General features: G+C 39.7%; 2 protein-coding genes across 5 annotated transcripts in view; both read left to right on the top strand.

Annotated features, from left to right (window-relative positions):
* LOC112241336 (protein phosphatase 1 regulatory subunit 14B-like) overlaps window positions 1-12,394 on the top strand; it is a 41,273-nt gene extending 28,879 nt beyond the window's left edge. Inside the window, exons 2-3 of the mRNA XM_042298588.1 lie at window positions 8,868-8,984; window positions 10,984-12,394. Of these exons, the coding sequence (XP_042154522.1) occupies window positions 8,868-8,984; window positions 10,984-11,052 (186 nt within the window). The 3' untranslated portion in view covers window positions 11,053-12,394. The remainder of the gene's footprint in view (window positions 1-8,867; window positions 8,985-10,983) is intronic.
* Window positions 12,395-15,613: 3,219 nt separating this feature from the next.
* Window positions 15,614-17,500, top strand: part of LOC112239870 (BRMS1 transcriptional repressor and anoikis regulator) — a 9,433-nt gene continuing 7,546 nt past the window's right edge. For all 4 annotated transcript variants that reach the window (XM_042297855.1, XM_042297854.1, XM_042297853.1 and 1 more), the window contains exon 1: window positions 15,614-15,733. The gene's annotated coding sequence lies outside the window, so the exon portion shown is untranslated. The remainder of the gene's footprint in view (window positions 15,734-17,500) is intronic.

The following is a 17,500-nucleotide window of genomic DNA, read 5'->3' as shown; positions in this document are numbered from 1 at the left end:
TGTATCTTTATGGTGTCTATACTAGGGCTGATACCTGTATCTTTATGGTGTCTATACTAGGGCTGATACCTGTATCTTTATGGTGTCTATACTAGGGCTGATACCTGTATCTTTATGGTGTCTATACTAGGGTGATACTGTATCTTTATGGTGTCTATACTAGGGCTGATACCTGTATCTTTATGGTGTCTATACTAGGGCTGATACCTGTATCTCTTTATGATACCTGTGTCTATACTAGGGCTGATACCTGTATCTTTATGGTGTCTATACTAGGGCTGATACCTGTATCTTTATGGTGTCTATACTAGGGCTGATACCTGTATCTTTATGGTGTCTATACTAGGGCTGATACCTGTATCTTTATGGTGTCTATACTAGGGTTGATACCTGTATCTTTATGGTGTCTATACTAGGGCCGATATCTGTATCTTTATGGTGTCTATACTAGGGCTGATACATGTATCTTTATGGTGTCTATACTAGGGCTGAGACCTGTATCTTTATGGTGTCTGTATCTTTATGGTGTCTATACTAGGGCTGAGACGTGTATCTTTATGGTGTCTCTACTAGAGCTGGTACCTGTATCTTTATGGTGTCTATACTAGAGCTGATACCTGTATCTTTATGGTGTCTATACTAGAGCTGATACCTGTATCTTTATGGTGTCTGTATCTTTATGGTGTCTGTACGATACCAGTATTGTGTTACTTGTTAGTATCATGGCAAGGAAGCAAAACACGATGCAGATTTAACTTCTTTATGAAAACGTCACAGCCCTAGTATGTACTGTGTAGGCACCCGATCTGATCCACAAGGGAGACTATCTACCACCTAACCACCAATCAGATTAGAGTCATAATGGAGAAGAGACATCTACCACCCCACCACCAATCAGATTAGAGTCATAATGGAGACATCTACCACCCCACCACCAATCAGATTAGAGCCATAAGGGAGACAATCAGATTAGAGTCATAATGGAGACTAGACATCTACCACCCCACCACCAATCAGATTAGAGTCATAATGGAGACATCTACCACCCCACCACCAATCAGATTAGAGTCATAATGGAGACATCTACCACCCCACCACCAATCAGATTAGAGTCATAATGGAGACATCTACCACCCCACCACCAATCAGATTAGAGTCATAATGGAGACTAGACATCTACCACCCCACCACCAATCAGATTAGAATAATAATGGAGACATCTACCACCCCACCACCAATCAGATTAGAGTCATAATGGAGACTAGACATCTACCACCCCACCACCAATCAGATTAGAATCATAATGGAGACATCTACCACCCCACCACCAATCAGATTAGAGTCATAATGGAGACTAGACATCTACCACCCCACCACCAATCAGATTAGAGCCATTATGGAGACATCTACCACCCCACCACCAATCAGATTAGAATCATAATGGAGACATCTACCACCCCACCACCAATCAGATTAGAGTCATAATGGAGACTAGACATCTACCACCCCACCACCAATCAGATTAGAGCCATTATGGAGACATCTACCACCCCACCACCAATCAGATTAGAATCATAATGGAGACATCTACCACCCCACCACCAATCAGATTAGAGTCATAATGGAGACTAGACATCTACCACCCCACCACCAATCAGATTAGAGCCATTATGGAGACATCTACCACCCCACCACCAATCAGATTAGAGCCATTATGGAGACTAGACATCTACCATGGATCTATCAGATTAGGGAGACAATGTCGTTTTTTGTATTTCCACACTGGTTCTGAAATCACCATTACCCACTAACTCATTTTTTTCAGATTAATAAATGTTTGAACGAGTTATGCATCCATATTTATCGTTTACAAATTAGCTACAGAGAGATCTTCTTTGGCCACGCAGTGCGCCTCACAAACGGCGAGGTGTCCTCGTTATGAAACTATACATTTTACCCTGTATATCTACAAAATATAACCATAAACACTGATTTGTTTAAAGCAAAACTACCAAAACTACTGCCGATGGTGAACAATCTAAATGAAATCTATAGTAATCTATAATAATCTATAGTAATCTATAGTAATCTATAATAAACTATAGTAATCTATAGTAATCTATAATAATCTAGTAATCTATAATAATCTATAGTAATCTATAATAATCTATAGTAATCTATAATAATCTATAGTAATCTATAACAATCTATAGTAATCTATAAAAATCTATAGTAATCTATAATAATCTATAGTAATCTATAATAATCTATAGTAAACTATAATAATCTAGTAATCTATAATAATCTATAGTAATCTATAGTAATCTATAGTAATCTATAATAATCCATAGTAATCTATAATAATCTATAGTAATCTATAATAATCTATGGTAAACTATAATAATCTATAGTAATCTATAATAATCTAGTAAACTATAGTAATCTATAATAATCTATAGTAATCTATAATAATCTATAGTAATCTATAACAATCTATAGTAATCTATAATAATCTATAGTAATCTATAACAATCTATAGTAATCTATAAAAATCTATAGTAATCTATAATAATCTATAGTAATCTATAATAATCTATAGTAAACTATAATAATCTATAGTAATCTATAACAATCAATAGTAATCTATAACAATCTATAGTAATCTATGATAATCTATAGTAAACTAAAATAATCTATAGTAATCTATAACAATCAATAGTAATCTATAATAATCTATAGTAATCTATAATAATCTATAACAATCAATAGTAATCTATAATAATCTATAGTAATCTATAACAATCAATAGTAATCTATAATAATCTATAGTAATCTATAATAATCTATAACAATCAATAGTAATCTATAATAATCTATAGTAATCTATAATAATCTATAGTAATCTATAATAATCTATAATCTATAACAATCTATTATAATCTATAGTAATCTATAATAATCTATAGTAAACCTGTTCAGCAGGTTTAGCCACTATCTTACTTTTATTCTGGTAAAACACCATGTTCAACATCCCATAGATAATAATTACCTAGCAAATCTATTGTAACCTCTGTTAAGGTTTTAGGAGGTATAGACAAATGAGTTTATCTCTGCTAGCTTGGTAAAACACAATTTTTAAACATCCCATAGATAATAATTACCTAGCAAATGACATCGGTTGTCACTCAACTAAAGCCTAATATCTCGCGTTGCCATTTTAGTATTTTGAATGCTGAAGGGGATCAGGAACAGGTTGTCTACTTCTCATTGGTCAGCATGCGAAGCTGAGCTCAGTGCTCAGTTTGACGAGGCTACTGATATTACCTGGAGTTGTTCAGCATATAACATGACATGTCTGTCAACGCAGGTACATGTAGTTGGACACTGAAGGAGAGGAGATGCATCAGCTGAACGGTACTTTTAAAATGAACTCGTTAGGTTACAACTATTACTTACTGTGGAAAGTAAGTCATTGTTTTGCCCCAGTAGAGGGCGCACACTACCTTAGAATGGCTTGCCTACCTAGAACTCACGGAATATTCAGAGTGAAACCTTTAGCAACCAAGGGGTTGTCAAGCAGCACTGATGACATCACGGAGGAAAGCTCAAGACTGAGATCTCTGTCAGATTTCCTAATAGTTGTTTTCAGTTGTTTTAGTAAATTGAACCGTGTATTTTGCAATAAAGTTGTTATTATTATTATTATCATTATTTGTATTATTACCATCATTATCATTAATATTATTATTATTATTATCATTATCGTTCATATTATTGTCATTATTATCATTACTATCATTAATATTATTATCATCATCATCCCTATCATTAATATTATTATCATTATCATTAATATTATTATCAGTATCATTAATATTATCGTCGTTATTATTATTATCATTAATATTATTATTATCATTATTATTATCATTAATATGGTTATCATTATTATTATCATTAATATTATGAATATCATTATTATTATTATCATTAATATTATGATTATCATTATTAGTATCATTATTATCATTATCATTAATATTATTTCATCATTATTATCATTAATATTATTATCATTATTATTATTATCGTTATTTTTATCATTATTATTATTGTTATTATTGTCGTTATTATTATCATCATTATTATTTATTTTTTATTTCATTATTATTTGACTTTTGTAGGGCAGCAGCTTATATTTATGGGCTCCCAAGTGGCTCAGGCATCACTACAGACACCCTGGTTCGAATCCAGGCCGATGCACTTGTATCTAAAGCATTTGAATTGGTGACTGATTGTGAATCGGTACATCTCTAGTTTCTGTCTGTTGTGTGTGTTAAATGTACTATACATTAAACAAATCAAAATCACATTTATTAGCAGATGTTAATGCGAGTGTAGCGAAATGCTTGCGCTTCTAGTTCCGACAATGCAGTAATAACCAACGAGTAATCTAACCTAATATTTCCAAAACTACAACCGTATACACACAAGTGTAAAGGGATAAAGAATATGTACATAAAGATGAATGAGTGATGGTACAGAACTGATGGCCTTGAGATAGAAGCTGTTTTTCAGTCTCTCGGTCGCTGCTTTGATGCACCTGTACTGACCTCGCCTTCTGGATGATAATGGCTCGGGTGGTTGTTGTCCTTGATGATCTTTATGGCCTTCCTGTAACATCGGGTGGTGTAGGTGTCCTGGAGGGCAAGAAGTTTTCCCCCGGTGATGCGTTGTGCAGATCTCACTACCCTCTGGAGAGCCTTACGGTTGTGGGTGGAGCAGTTGCCGTACCAGGCGGTGATACAGCCCGCCAGGATGCTCTCGATTGTGCATCTGTAGAAGTTTGTGAGTGCTTTTGGTGACAAGCCAAATTTCTTCAGCCTCCTGAGGTTAAAGAGGTGCTGCTGCGCCTTCTTCACGATGCTGTCTGTGTGGGTGGACCAATTCAGTTTGTCTGTGATGTGTACGCCGAGGAACTTAAAACTTGCTACCCTCTCCACTACTGTCCTGTCGATGTGGATAGGGGGGGTGCCCCCTCTCCTGTTTCCTGAAGTCCACAATCATCTCCTTTGTTTTGTTGACGTTGAGTGTGAGGTTATTTTCCTGACACCACACTCCGGGGGCCTTCACCTCCTCCAGTAGGCCGTCTTGTCGTTGTTGGTAATCAAGCCTACCACTGTAGTGTCGTCCGCAAACTTGATGATTGAGTTGGAGGCGTGCATGGCCACGCAGTCGTGGGTGAACAGGGAGTACAGGAGAGGGCTCAGAACGCACCCTTGTGGGGCCCCAGTGTTGAGGATCAGCGGGGTGGAGATGTTGTTACCTACCCTCACCACCTGGGGGTGGCCCGTCAGGAAGTCCAGTACTCAGTTGCACAGGGCGCACCCAGTTGCACCAGTTAAACAATGCTACCTTATTTAAACAATGCTACCTTATATAATGTTACTTACCCTACATTATTCATCTCATATGCATACGTAGATACTGTACTCTATATCATCGACTGCATCCTTATGTAATACATGTATCACTAGCCACTTTAACTATGCCACTTGGTTTACATACTTATCTCATATGTATATACTGTACTCGATACCATCTACTGTATCTTGCCTATGCTGCTCTGTACCATCACTCATTCATATATCCTTATGTACATATTCTTTATCCCCTTACACTGTGTATAAGACAGTAGTTTTGGAATTGTTAGTTAGATTACTTGTTGGTTATTACTGCATTGTCGGAACTAGAAGCACAAGCATTTCGCTACACTCGCATTAACATCTGCTAACCATGTGTATGTGACAAATAAAATTTGATTTGATTTGATTTTGCACACCCAGGGTCTCGAGCTTGATGACGAGCTTGGAGGGCACTATGGTGTTAAATGCTGAGCTGTAGTCGATGAACAGCATTCTCACATAGGTATTCCTCTTGTGTGTCTGTGTCTGTGTGTGTGTAACACCTAGTGTCGAGGAGAGAACTACACCACCTGTCCTCGACAACCCTAGACCATGACAACTACACCACAGTTGAAGTCGGAGGTTTACCTACACCTTAGCCAAATACATTTAAACTCAAAATTCCTGACATTTAATCCTAGTAAATATTCCTTGTTTTAGGTCAGTTAGGATCACCACTTTATTATTAGAATGTGAAATGTCAGAATAATAGTAGAGAGAATGATTTAGTTCAGCTTTTATTTCTTTCATCACATTCCCAGTGGGTCAGAAGTGTACATACACTCAATTAGTATTTGGTAGCATTGCCTTTAAATTGTTTAACTTGGGTCAAATGTTTCGAGTAGCCTTCCACAAGCTTCCCACAATAAGTTGGGTGAATTTTGGCCCATTCCTCCTGACAGAGCTGGTGTAACTGAGTCAGGTTTGTAGGCCTCCTTGCTCGCACACCCTTTTTCAGTTCTGCCCACACATTCTTTTATAGGGTTGAGGTCAGGGCTTTGTGATGGCCACTCCAATACCTTGACTTTGTTGTCCTTAAGCCATTAAGCCATTGTCCAGTTGGAAGACCCATTTGCGACCAAGCTTTAATTTCCTGACTGATGTCTTGAGATGTTGCATCAATGAATCCACGTAATTTTCCTCCCTCATGATGTCATCTATTTTGTGAAGTGCACCAGTCCCTCCTGCAGCAAAGCACCCCCACAACATGATGCTGCCACCCCCGTGCTTCACAGTTGGGATGGTGTTCTTCGGCTTGCAAGCCTCCCCTTTTTCCTCCAAACATGACGATGGTCATTATGGCCAAACAGTTATTTTTTTTGTTTCATCAGACCAGAGGACATTTCTCCAAAAAGTACGATCTTTGTCCCCATGTGCAAATGCAAACCGTAATCTGGCTTTTTTTATGTCAGTATTGGAGCAGTGGCTTCTTCCTTGCTGAGCGGCCTTTCAGGTTATGTCGATATAGGACTCGTTTTACTGTGGATATAGATACTTTTGTACCTGTTTCCTCCAGCATCTTCACAAGGTCCTTTGCTGTTGTTCTGGGATTGATTTGCACTTTTCACACCAAAGTACGTTCATCTCTAGGAGACAGAACGCGTCTCCTTCCTGAGCAGTATGACGGCTGCGTGGTTCCATGGTGTTTATACTTGCGTACTATTGTTTGTACAGATGAACGTGGTACCTTCAGGTATTTGGAAATTTCTCCCAAGTATGAACCAGACTTGTGGAGGTCTACATTTTCTTTTCTGAGGTCTTGGCTGATTTCTTTTGATTTTCCCATGATGTCAAGCAAAGAGGCACTGAGTTTGATGGTAGGCCTTGAAATACATCCACAGGTACACCTCCAATTGACTCAAATGATGTCAATTAGCCTATCAGAAGCTTCTAAAGCCATGATATCATTTTCTGGAATTTTCCAAGCAGTTTAAAGGCACAGTCAACTTAGTGTATGTAAACTTCTGACCCGCTGGAATTGGGATACAGTGAATTATAAGTGAAATAATCTGTCTGTAAACAATTGTTGGAAAAATGACTTGTGTCATGCACAAAGTAGATGTACTAACCGACTTGCCAAAACTATAGTTTGTTAACAAGACATTTGTGGAGTTGTTGAAAAACGAGTTTCAATTACTTCAACCTAAGTGTATGTAAACTTCCGACTTCAACTGTATATAATGGGCTATTTAAAGTTAGCCTAGGGGCCAACTCAATGACGGCTAGACACTAAGAATGTGTCGGTAAGTGTCTCAAATGACAGCCTGTTCCCCACAGCTTCTTCTGGACAGGGCCTCTTTTAAAAAAAATATCACATGACCTCTGATGTCGTTCTAGGAAAACAATTTATTATTATTTATTAATTTATTATTATAATAATTAACTTAGTAGTCACTTTAAACAGCAACATTGTGTCTAAAAAACGGAGTCTGGTACTTAAAAGAAACATTTTGTTGGTTGTTGCTGATATAGGATGGCTGAAATAACATTGAAACAACATTGAAATAACATTGAAGAATGGCTACGGTGCATAAAGATGGAGGAATTCAAATATGACGTTATTGTTTTTAAAAGTTATTAAACTACGGCGCTCAATATGGTGCAACATGGTTCAATATGGCTCAATATGATTCAATATGGGGCAATATGGTTCAATGTGGCTCAATATGGTTCAATATGGCTCAATATGATTCAATATGGTGCAATATGGCTCAATATGGCTCAATAGGGTTCAATGTGGCTCAATATGGTTCAAATGGCTCAATATGGCTCAATATGATTCAATATGGTGCAATATGGCTCAATATGACTCAATATGGTTCAATATGGATCAATATGTTGCAATGTTGTTCAATGTGGTTCAATATGGCTAAATCTGGTTCAATATGGTTCAATGTAGCTCAATATGGCTCAGTGTGGTTCGATATGGTTCAATATGGCTAAATCTGGTTCAATATGATTCAATATGGTGCAATATGGTTCAATATGGTTCAATATGGCTCAATATGGTTCAATGTGGCTCAATATGGTTCAATGTGGTTCAATATGGTTCAATGTAGCTCAATATGGCTCAATATGGTTCAATATGGCTCAATATGGTTCAATGTGGTTCAATGTGACAATAAATCAGCACAAATCAACCTTTTTTGTGTGGCTTTTTCTAAAACGCTGCCGTCTTGGAAACAGAATTGGGATCATGTCTACTCTGCAATTGACGTCATGACCTAAGAGTAATGCAGACCAATGTACAATACAACAACCTACTTAGCCAACAAGGCATTTGTTGTAAGTACAACGGGGGGTACCATCTTATGCACCTCCTGGATCCTCTTGTCGACTCGCAGATCTACTTCCATTTCACTGGTTTCTCATCCCTCTCTCCTCTTCTCTCCTCTATTTCAGGAAGAGGCTATACCAGAGTTGGAGATAGATGTGGATGAGCTGCTGGACATGCCTAGCGATGATGACCGAGGAGCCAGAGTTAAAGATCTCCTGATAGACTGTTACAAACCTACTGAGGTACGTCAGGCCTTTCTGCAATAATATATTCCTCATGCTGCTGTTGAATCGGGGGGTCATCTATTTTAGGGTTTTGAACCCCAGGAAGAGTAGCTGCTCCCTAGCTAATGGGGATGGTAATCAACAAAACATTCTCCCTTCCTTAGCCAGGGCCACACACAATCCCTAGCACCTATCCCCTAGATACTTGTCCTTGAGCTGATTCTAATATTTACCTGGTTTATAAAATGCATCAAGTTAGTTACAACTGTGGATGGATTTAAAACCTACAGGAGGGTCTCTCTCCAGGAACAGGGTTGGAGTTAAAACCTACAGGAGGGTTTCTCTCCAGGAACAGGGTTGGAGTTAAAACCTACAGGAGGGTCTCTCTCCAGGAACAGGGTTGGAGTTAAAACCTACAGGAGGGTATCTCTCCAGGAACAGGGTTGGAGTTAAAACCTACAGGAGGGTCTCTCTCCAGGAACAGGTTTGGAGTTAAAACCTACAGGAGGGTATCTCTCCAGGAACTGGGTTGGAGTTAAAACCTACAGGAGGGTAGCTCTCCAGGTACAGGGTTGGAGTTCAAACCTACAGGAGGGTCTCTCTCCAGGAACAGGGTTGGAGTTAAAACCTACAGGAGGGTCTCTCTCCAGGAACAGGGTTGGAGTTAAAACCTACAGGAGGGTTTCTCTCCAGGAACAGGGTTGGAGTTAAAACCTACAGGAGGGTCTCTCTCCAGGAACAGGGTTGGAGTTAAAACCTACAGGAGGGTCTCTCTCCAGGAACAGGGTTGGAGTTAAAACCTACAGGAGGGTCTCTCTCCAGGAACAGGGTTGGAGTTAAAACCTACAGGAGGGTAGCTCTCCAGGAACAGGGTTGGAGTTAAAACCTACAGGAGGGTCTCTCTCCAGGAACAGGGTTGGAGTTAAAACCTACAGGAGGGTCTCTCTCCAGGAACAGGGTTGGAGTTAAAACCTACAGGAGGGTCACTCTCCAGGAACAGGGTTGGAGTTAAAACCTACAGGAGGGTCTCTCTCCAGGAACAGGGTTGGAGTTCAAACCTACAGCAGGGTTTATGTGTTCTGAGCCCTGCCCTAGAGACAGTTGTTTCTAACAGTGTGTTTTGTCCCTCTTCTCTCCCTGTAGGTGGTTGTTACTAACAGTGTGTTTTGTCCCTCTTCTCTCCCTGTAGGTGGTTGTTACTAACAGTGTGTTTTGTCCCTCTTCTCTCCCTGTAGGTGGTTGTTTCTAACAGTGTGTTTTGTCCCTCTTCTCTCCCTGTAGGTGGTTGTTACTAACAGTGTGTTTTGTCCCTCTTCTCTCCCTGTAGGTGGTTGTTTCTAACAGTGTGTTTTGTCCCTCTTCTCTCCCTGTAGGTGGTTGTTTCTAACAGTGTGTTTTGTCCCTCTTCTCTCCCTGTAGGTGGTTGTTTCTAACAGTGTGTTTTGTCCCTCTTCTCTCCCTGTAGGTGGTTGTTTCTAACAGTGTGTTTTGTCCCTCTTCTCTCCCTGTAGGTGGTTGTTACTAACAGTGTGTTTTGTCCCTCTTCTCTCCCTGTAGGTGGTTGTTACTAACAGTGTGTTTTGTCCCTCTTCTCTCCCTGTAGGTGGTTGTTACTAACAGTGTGTTTTGTCCCTCTTCTCTCCCTGTAGGTGGTTGTTTCTAACAGTGTGTTTTGTCCCTCTTCTCTCCCTGTAGGTGGTTGTTTCTAACAGTGTGTTTTGTCCCTCTTCTCTCCCTGTAGGTGGTTGTTTCTAACAGTGTGTTTTGTCCCTCTTCTCTCCCTGTAGGTGGTTGTTACTAACAGTGTGTTTTGTCCCTCTTCTCTCCCTGTAGGTGGTTGTTACTAACAGTGTGTTTTGTCCCTCTTCTCTCCCTGTAGGTGGTTGTTACTAACAGTGTGTTTTGTCCCTCTTCTCTCCCTGTAGGTGGTTGTTACTAACAGTGTGTTTTGTCCCTCTTCTCTCCCTGTAGGTGGTTGTTACTAACAGTGTGTTTTGTCCCTCTTCTCTCCCTGTAGGACTTTGTGTCTGATCTGCTGGATAAGATTCGTGGCATGCAGAAACTCACCACCCCCCAGAAGAAATAACCTCACCCCTTGAAATGGCCTTCCCTCAACCTCACCCAAATGAAGAAATAGGAGCTTTGCCTCCTCAGAGATGGCGGGAGGAGGAGGAGGAGGAGAAGAGGGATGAAGATAAAGAGAAGAGAGGGTGGAAGAGGAGGAGAGAAGATTGAAGCAGCCAATCAGATCTAAGCGGGGCTCATGATGTCCTATCCTGTGGTTTTATTTTAATGTTTTATTTAGTTGAATCTTATTTTTAGTTTTTTTAAAGGGGTTTGTATTGTTGTTAAATGATCAATGGATCTGTGCTATTTCTCATGTTAATGTGATGCCAGTGAACATACTATAATGTGGCTATACTTTTAGTAGTGGTGAGTTTTAGTCCCAAATGGTAACTTATCTTTTATAGTCCACTACTTCTAACCAGGGCTCTGGTTGTGGACTAGGTGATAGGGAGCCATTTTGTCCCTGGCTGTGGACTGGGTGATTAGGAGCCATTTTGGGACGTAACCTTTCGAGTTTTAGGACTGACTCCTGTGTATAATACAGTGTATACATTTAAATGCCAGTCATTTAGCCGATGCTCTCATCCAGAGCGACTTAGAGGAGCGATTAGGGTTAAGTGCCTTGCTCAAGGGCACATCGGCAGATTTTTTCACCTAGCCGGATCGGGGATACAAACCAACAACCTTTCTGTTATTGGTCCAATGCTCTTAACCACTAGGATACCTGCTGCCCTATACGCAGCTCTGTGTGTGTTTAACGTGTGTGTGGTCTGGAACACACACACACAACACACACACACACACCGGGGGACTTGAACAAAGTGGCCTTGTTTCTTTCTAGCTCTATATTTCTCTGTCTTCTTCTTCTCTAAAACAGTTTCTTTTCTCTCACATAGTGTGCAGTCTAAGGGCTATTTTCAGTGAGGACTCATGGAGAGTTTTCAGTAGAGCAGTAAACCAATGAGGGGTGAGATGGGAGGAGGGAGTGAAGGCAGGGGGGGCACTGTAGTGGAAAATGATGGCTGTCTGGATGCTTTTATCCAAATAGCAACACACACACACGCACACACACACACAGGAAACAGCAGTAACACAGTCACAGACCACAGCTGCTGCTCCTTCATGCTCACATGTTAATAGTGGCTCTCTCTCCAACACACACACACACACACACACACACATGGGAAGGGGGGGTGAAAAACCTAATCATCGAGAGATAAATAGAGGGACAGAGAGAGAGAGAGAATCAAAGGTCTTACCCTTCCTGGCTCACAAGGCCTCAGTGTTGCTTATCAGCTCTCTATCTGTCCTCACACACACACACACACATACACACACACAGACAGACACACACACACACACAGAGACAGACAGACACACACACACACACAGAGACACACACACACACACAGACACACACACACACACACAGACACACACACACACAGACAGACACACACACACACAGACAGACACACACACACACACAGACACACACACACACACACACAGAGACACACACACACACAGAGAGACACACATCTCTCTATTTGGCCCTCACTCCTTCCTTCTTCTCTCTCCTTCCGTTCTACTTCCAACAATAATCTACACCGATGACACCTTCCCTCCCTCCATCTCTCTTTTTTTAAACATTTTTAAAACATTTTTTAATTAGGGCTCTATTCAATCCGCATCGTGGAAGTTCAGCTTTACAGCGTGTCTGAAAGGTGACGTTTCCGTGGAGACCTCATTCACCGGTAAAACCTGTATATGTCGACTCAAGTTGGAAATGACCTTGACATTTCTATCACGGCGTCTAAAGGTTTTTCCAGATAGAATAAAAATCCAACTTTGCCTTTTGGCCTTTATTTATGTTACAAACCAAATAGAACCAGACTTTCATTTTTAATGAACAATGTTTTTGTTGTTGTTGATGTTTCTCCTCTTTTTAAAAAGGAGATCCTATTGTTGTTTAGAAAATAGGTCATCTAGAGGTCACCTAGAGGTCACCTAGAGGTCATTTATATCTCTACACTGCATTCTTTAGATGCACATATCTATTCTAGGTCAATTTGTACTGTGTTTATTATTATTGTTATTATTATTATTAAGCCTGCTGTGTCCCAAATGGCACCCTATCCCCTATATAGTGCTCTACTTTTGGCCAGAGCCCTATGTGGGCCCTGTGATAAGACTGCCGTCCTTTCCAGGGTGTACTTGTACATCTGCCTCACAGGACATGAAACAGGCTCATATGTTCTGACTCTGACATGGCGACTTACTTACCCATAAGTCTTTGGTCTAATGTAGTGCAGCGTGTAGGGGAATAAAGAAGCTATTTGAGACGTAGCCCTGATAGACTGTTTGTTGGGTGTGTCGGACTTATTTTACTGTATGACAACTTGCAACAACAAAAAAATACAATAAAAAAAAAGATATTTTATTGATTAAAAGAAATGCTGTTTTAGAAGTGATGTTTCTGGAGGAAAAGATGAACAAACTGAAAAAACAAAAATGTAGCAATATCAACAGGGTCTTGTTATTTACCAATTTTGTTACACTTTTATGCAACTTTAATAAAAACATGCTGAAACGAATTGTGTGTGTGACAACCAACTATGTGTATGTGTGTCATTGGTAACATAACATGTATCACTGACATTGGAAATGGTTTTGTCGCCACCTGCAGGACATCTGTGGTATAATTATATCGTAAATAAAGCGCGCCAACAAAGACTTCATAACTAAACCAAGATAGACTAGAGCCTTTTTTCCAATGGCAGCAAATGAATCAGTGGGCAGAACGAGGAAGGAGGTGGGCGGAGCCTAGAGGTTATTTGCATATTTCCGTTAGTGAACTCCTGCTATGTAAAGCGCGAATGCGCAAGAACTAATTTCCCCCCTACACTCCTTCTAAACAACACATAAAAAAAAAACAACGTTTGTGATACAGTCTACAAAACGCAGTCCAATATGTTTATTAAAGATTCTAGTTTTCTAAACTGTATGGACATCAAATGTTTTATCAATAAGAAAATTATCAGAACTTCATCAAAATCCATCTTCTCCCAGTGTCGGCCACTGGGCTTCCTCTCATCACCATATTTGATAGTGAGTGGAAACGCCAACCGGATGCTTCACGTTTATACATCTGTTGAAATATCTGGCTCATTGTTCTATCTGTGAAGTCCTAAAACCCGGAAAATGAGTTGCCCCTGGTTCGTTTCGTCATCCATATGGGGAAAGAACAGGGTTTCGGAACAAACACTGAAAATAAGGTCTGAGGTTAACACAGGATAAGGAGACTGCTATTATTATATACGTTCTGTTCTATGAAATAATAGCAGTCAGTTAACATGAACTTTATGAATTAAGACGCCTTTATGTGCTTTTTTAAAAATTACAGAAATTCTTCAAAATTGATAAAAAGTGACTTTAGCTGACAGAATCTATCGACGTTTATCCTAAAACCGCACACAAAAAAACGCCATTCATTTTCCCCATAGGAAAAAAATAAATAAATTGGACCAACTGTGGACATTTTGTTGGTCCCCTCAAGGTCAAATGCTATTTTTTTTTCTAGGGGCTTTAGGGTTAAGGTTCAGTGTTATGGTTAGGATTAGGGTTAGGAGCTAGGGTTAGTTTTAGGGTAAGGTTTAGGAAAATATGATTTTTAATGGGACTGAATTGTGTGTCCCCACAAAGTTAGTTGCACAAGACTGTGTGTATTTGTATCACAAAATAGCTTGGTTTTTCCTATGACAAATTCCGCTGCAAATGGCAATACAGAAGAAGCGAATGTAATCAGCCAATAGCGGGATCCTCCCCTTCGGCTCTCTGGATCGCATCGAGGTCAAATCTTCAGACTAAAAAAATACAAAAATAATTTCACATCTATATTTATAACCATATCCTATTTGTTATCATGTATATGCATAAATATACACAAATCCTCGAAAGCAAATGAGTTGACGTTTAAGGTGACGTTTAGGGGATTATATTATCTGGCCTGGGTTATCCCGGTAAGAGGAGTTTATATGGGTGAAAAGTGATTGTAGTCGTTTTTTAATCGAGCTGCGTGAATCAGGTGCCTCCGTTCAAAGCCCACGGTGAATTCAGCTCTAAACTAAAGTAACAGCCTAGACGTGGACAATTTATTAGGATTATATCACATGCGAAAGTGATCGCTTTTGATAAAAACTCTTTATATGCCTTCCCAATGACAACTGGTTTAAAAATATGGACATTTAATTTGATGGAAAAGAGGTGTATGTTTCCAGACGATTCACTATGCTGCCTTGTTGACAACATGACTCGAATGGCGCAGATTACTGTTCCATTTGGACGGGGCTCCTCCCTCACCGCGTTTCCCCGTCACGTCACAGGCCATAGACCGGTGCACCGGGGTTTAGATGAATAGAACTCCCTCAGTAGTTGAATATCCACTGCTCAAATAAACCAGTATTATGAACCGAACTGATTGGTTAGGTCAGTACAGTAATATCTCACAGGACGGTTTCTATTGGCTAGGCATGTATTAAAACTCTGCGTTGATTGGCTAGACAATAGAATTGTAGGATCCGGCAAAAGTGTCAGTCGAACTGTACTACACCTAAAAGGAAGTAGCCTAGTTTGAATATTGTGATAATAGAAGTGTACTTTACAGTATTAGAGTATAGCTCACGTACAAACCATCAACGGTAAGTAGGATATTCTAGTTTTTAAACTGCATTCCCCACATTTGCTATCCTTTATTATTGGGTTTGCAGTCTAGTTGATCAGCCGACGGTCATCCCTCCGTCTCTTCTCATCATACATCCTATAATATATCCTATAAGTCAGCGTCTGAAACAACCCACTATAACCCCGTCAATACCAGGTCCTATTTGAATGACACATTGTACCATTGCTGTGAATGTCTCGGAAACATTTTAGGCTACAACCTAACTTCACTTTATATGCGTGTTGATGACACTCCGTTAGACAATGTAACAACTACCGTCTCTGTCGCAGACAGGGTTCGATATATCGCATAGCCAACATTTGCTGTCAAAAAGAGAATCATTGATTTATTCATGTATCAGACTGTTGTCCATAAGATACTAAAGTGATTTCAAATTCAAGATTGTGTATTCATTCGGCTGTTCGGGAGAGGCCGCCGCCTCATTTCCTACGGTATGTTCTCCGGTTAGACGACATCGGTGAAGCCGTACGGGAGATCTCGAGGTGGAAGGACCACACCGTGTAGTGTAGTCGTTTCTATGCAAAAAGGCCGAGAAGACGTTGATCTTGGTTGGAATACTCTTTGTTATGAGTGATTTTGTTGTCCACTGAATTCTTTATTATAGGGTGTATTTTTTTATATTTTTATTATATAGGGTGTAATTATTATTTCTTTATTATAGGGTGTAATTATTATTTGTGCATAGGCCTAGATGAATAAGTTATGTTATATTATAAAAAGGCTGCTAAATACTAAGTTACAATATTTCTACATTATTTAGGCTATGAATATGTTATAGTGGTTATCAAACTGTCAGATAATGCAGACAGACATAACAACACCTACAAAAAGTAGTACCTAGTTATTATTTTGTTTCTCCGTCTCTCTCTTTCCCCCTCCTCTCTCTTCTCTATTGCTCTTTCTCTCTCTCTCTCTCTCTCTCTCTCTCTCTCTCTCTCTCTCTCTCTCTCTCTCTCTCTCTCTCTCTCTTTCTCTCTCTCCCCCCTCACTCTCTCTCTGTCTCTCTCTCTCTGTCTCTCTCACTCTCTCTCACTCTCTCTTCTCTATCACTCTCTCTCACTCTCTCTCTGTCTCTTTCTCTCTCTCCCCCTCACTCTCTCTCTGTCTCTCTCTCTTATCTATCACTCTCTCTCTCTTCTCTATCACTCTCTCTCTCTCTCTCTCTCTTCTCTATCACTCTCTCTCACTCTCTCTCTGTCTCTTTCTCTCTCTCCCCCTCACTCTCTCTCTGTCTCTCTCTCTTCTCTATCACTCTCTCTCTCTCTCTCTTCTCTATCACTCTCTCTCACTCTCTCTCTCTCTGTCTCTCTCTCTTCTCTATCACTCTATCACTCTCTCTCTCTCTCTCTCTCTCTCTCTTTAGGCATAGGAAACATGTGTTAGCATTACCAAAGCAAGTGAAATAGATAATAAACAAAAGTGAAATAAACAATAAAAATGAACAGTAAATATTACACTCACAAAAGTTACAAAAGAATAAAGACATTTCAAATGTCATATTATGTCTATATACAGTGTTGTAACGATGTGCAAATAGTTAAAGTACAAAAGGGAAAATAAATAAACATAAATATGGGTTGTATTTACAATGGTGTTTGTTCTTCACTGGTTGCCCTTTTCTCGTGGCAACAGGTCACAAATCTTGCTGCTGTGATGGCACACTGTGGTATTTCACCCAGTAGATATGGGAGTTTATCAAAATTGGGTTTGTTTTCTAATTCTT

This window comes from Oncorhynchus tshawytscha, linkage group LG15 (assembly GCF_018296145.1).
Source record: "Oncorhynchus tshawytscha isolate Ot180627B linkage group LG15, Otsh_v2.0, whole genome shotgun sequence".
Classification (NCBI taxonomy): domain Eukaryota; kingdom Metazoa; phylum Chordata; class Actinopteri; order Salmoniformes; family Salmonidae; genus Oncorhynchus; species Oncorhynchus tshawytscha.
This window is presented reverse-complemented; position numbering and strand designations above follow the sequence as displayed.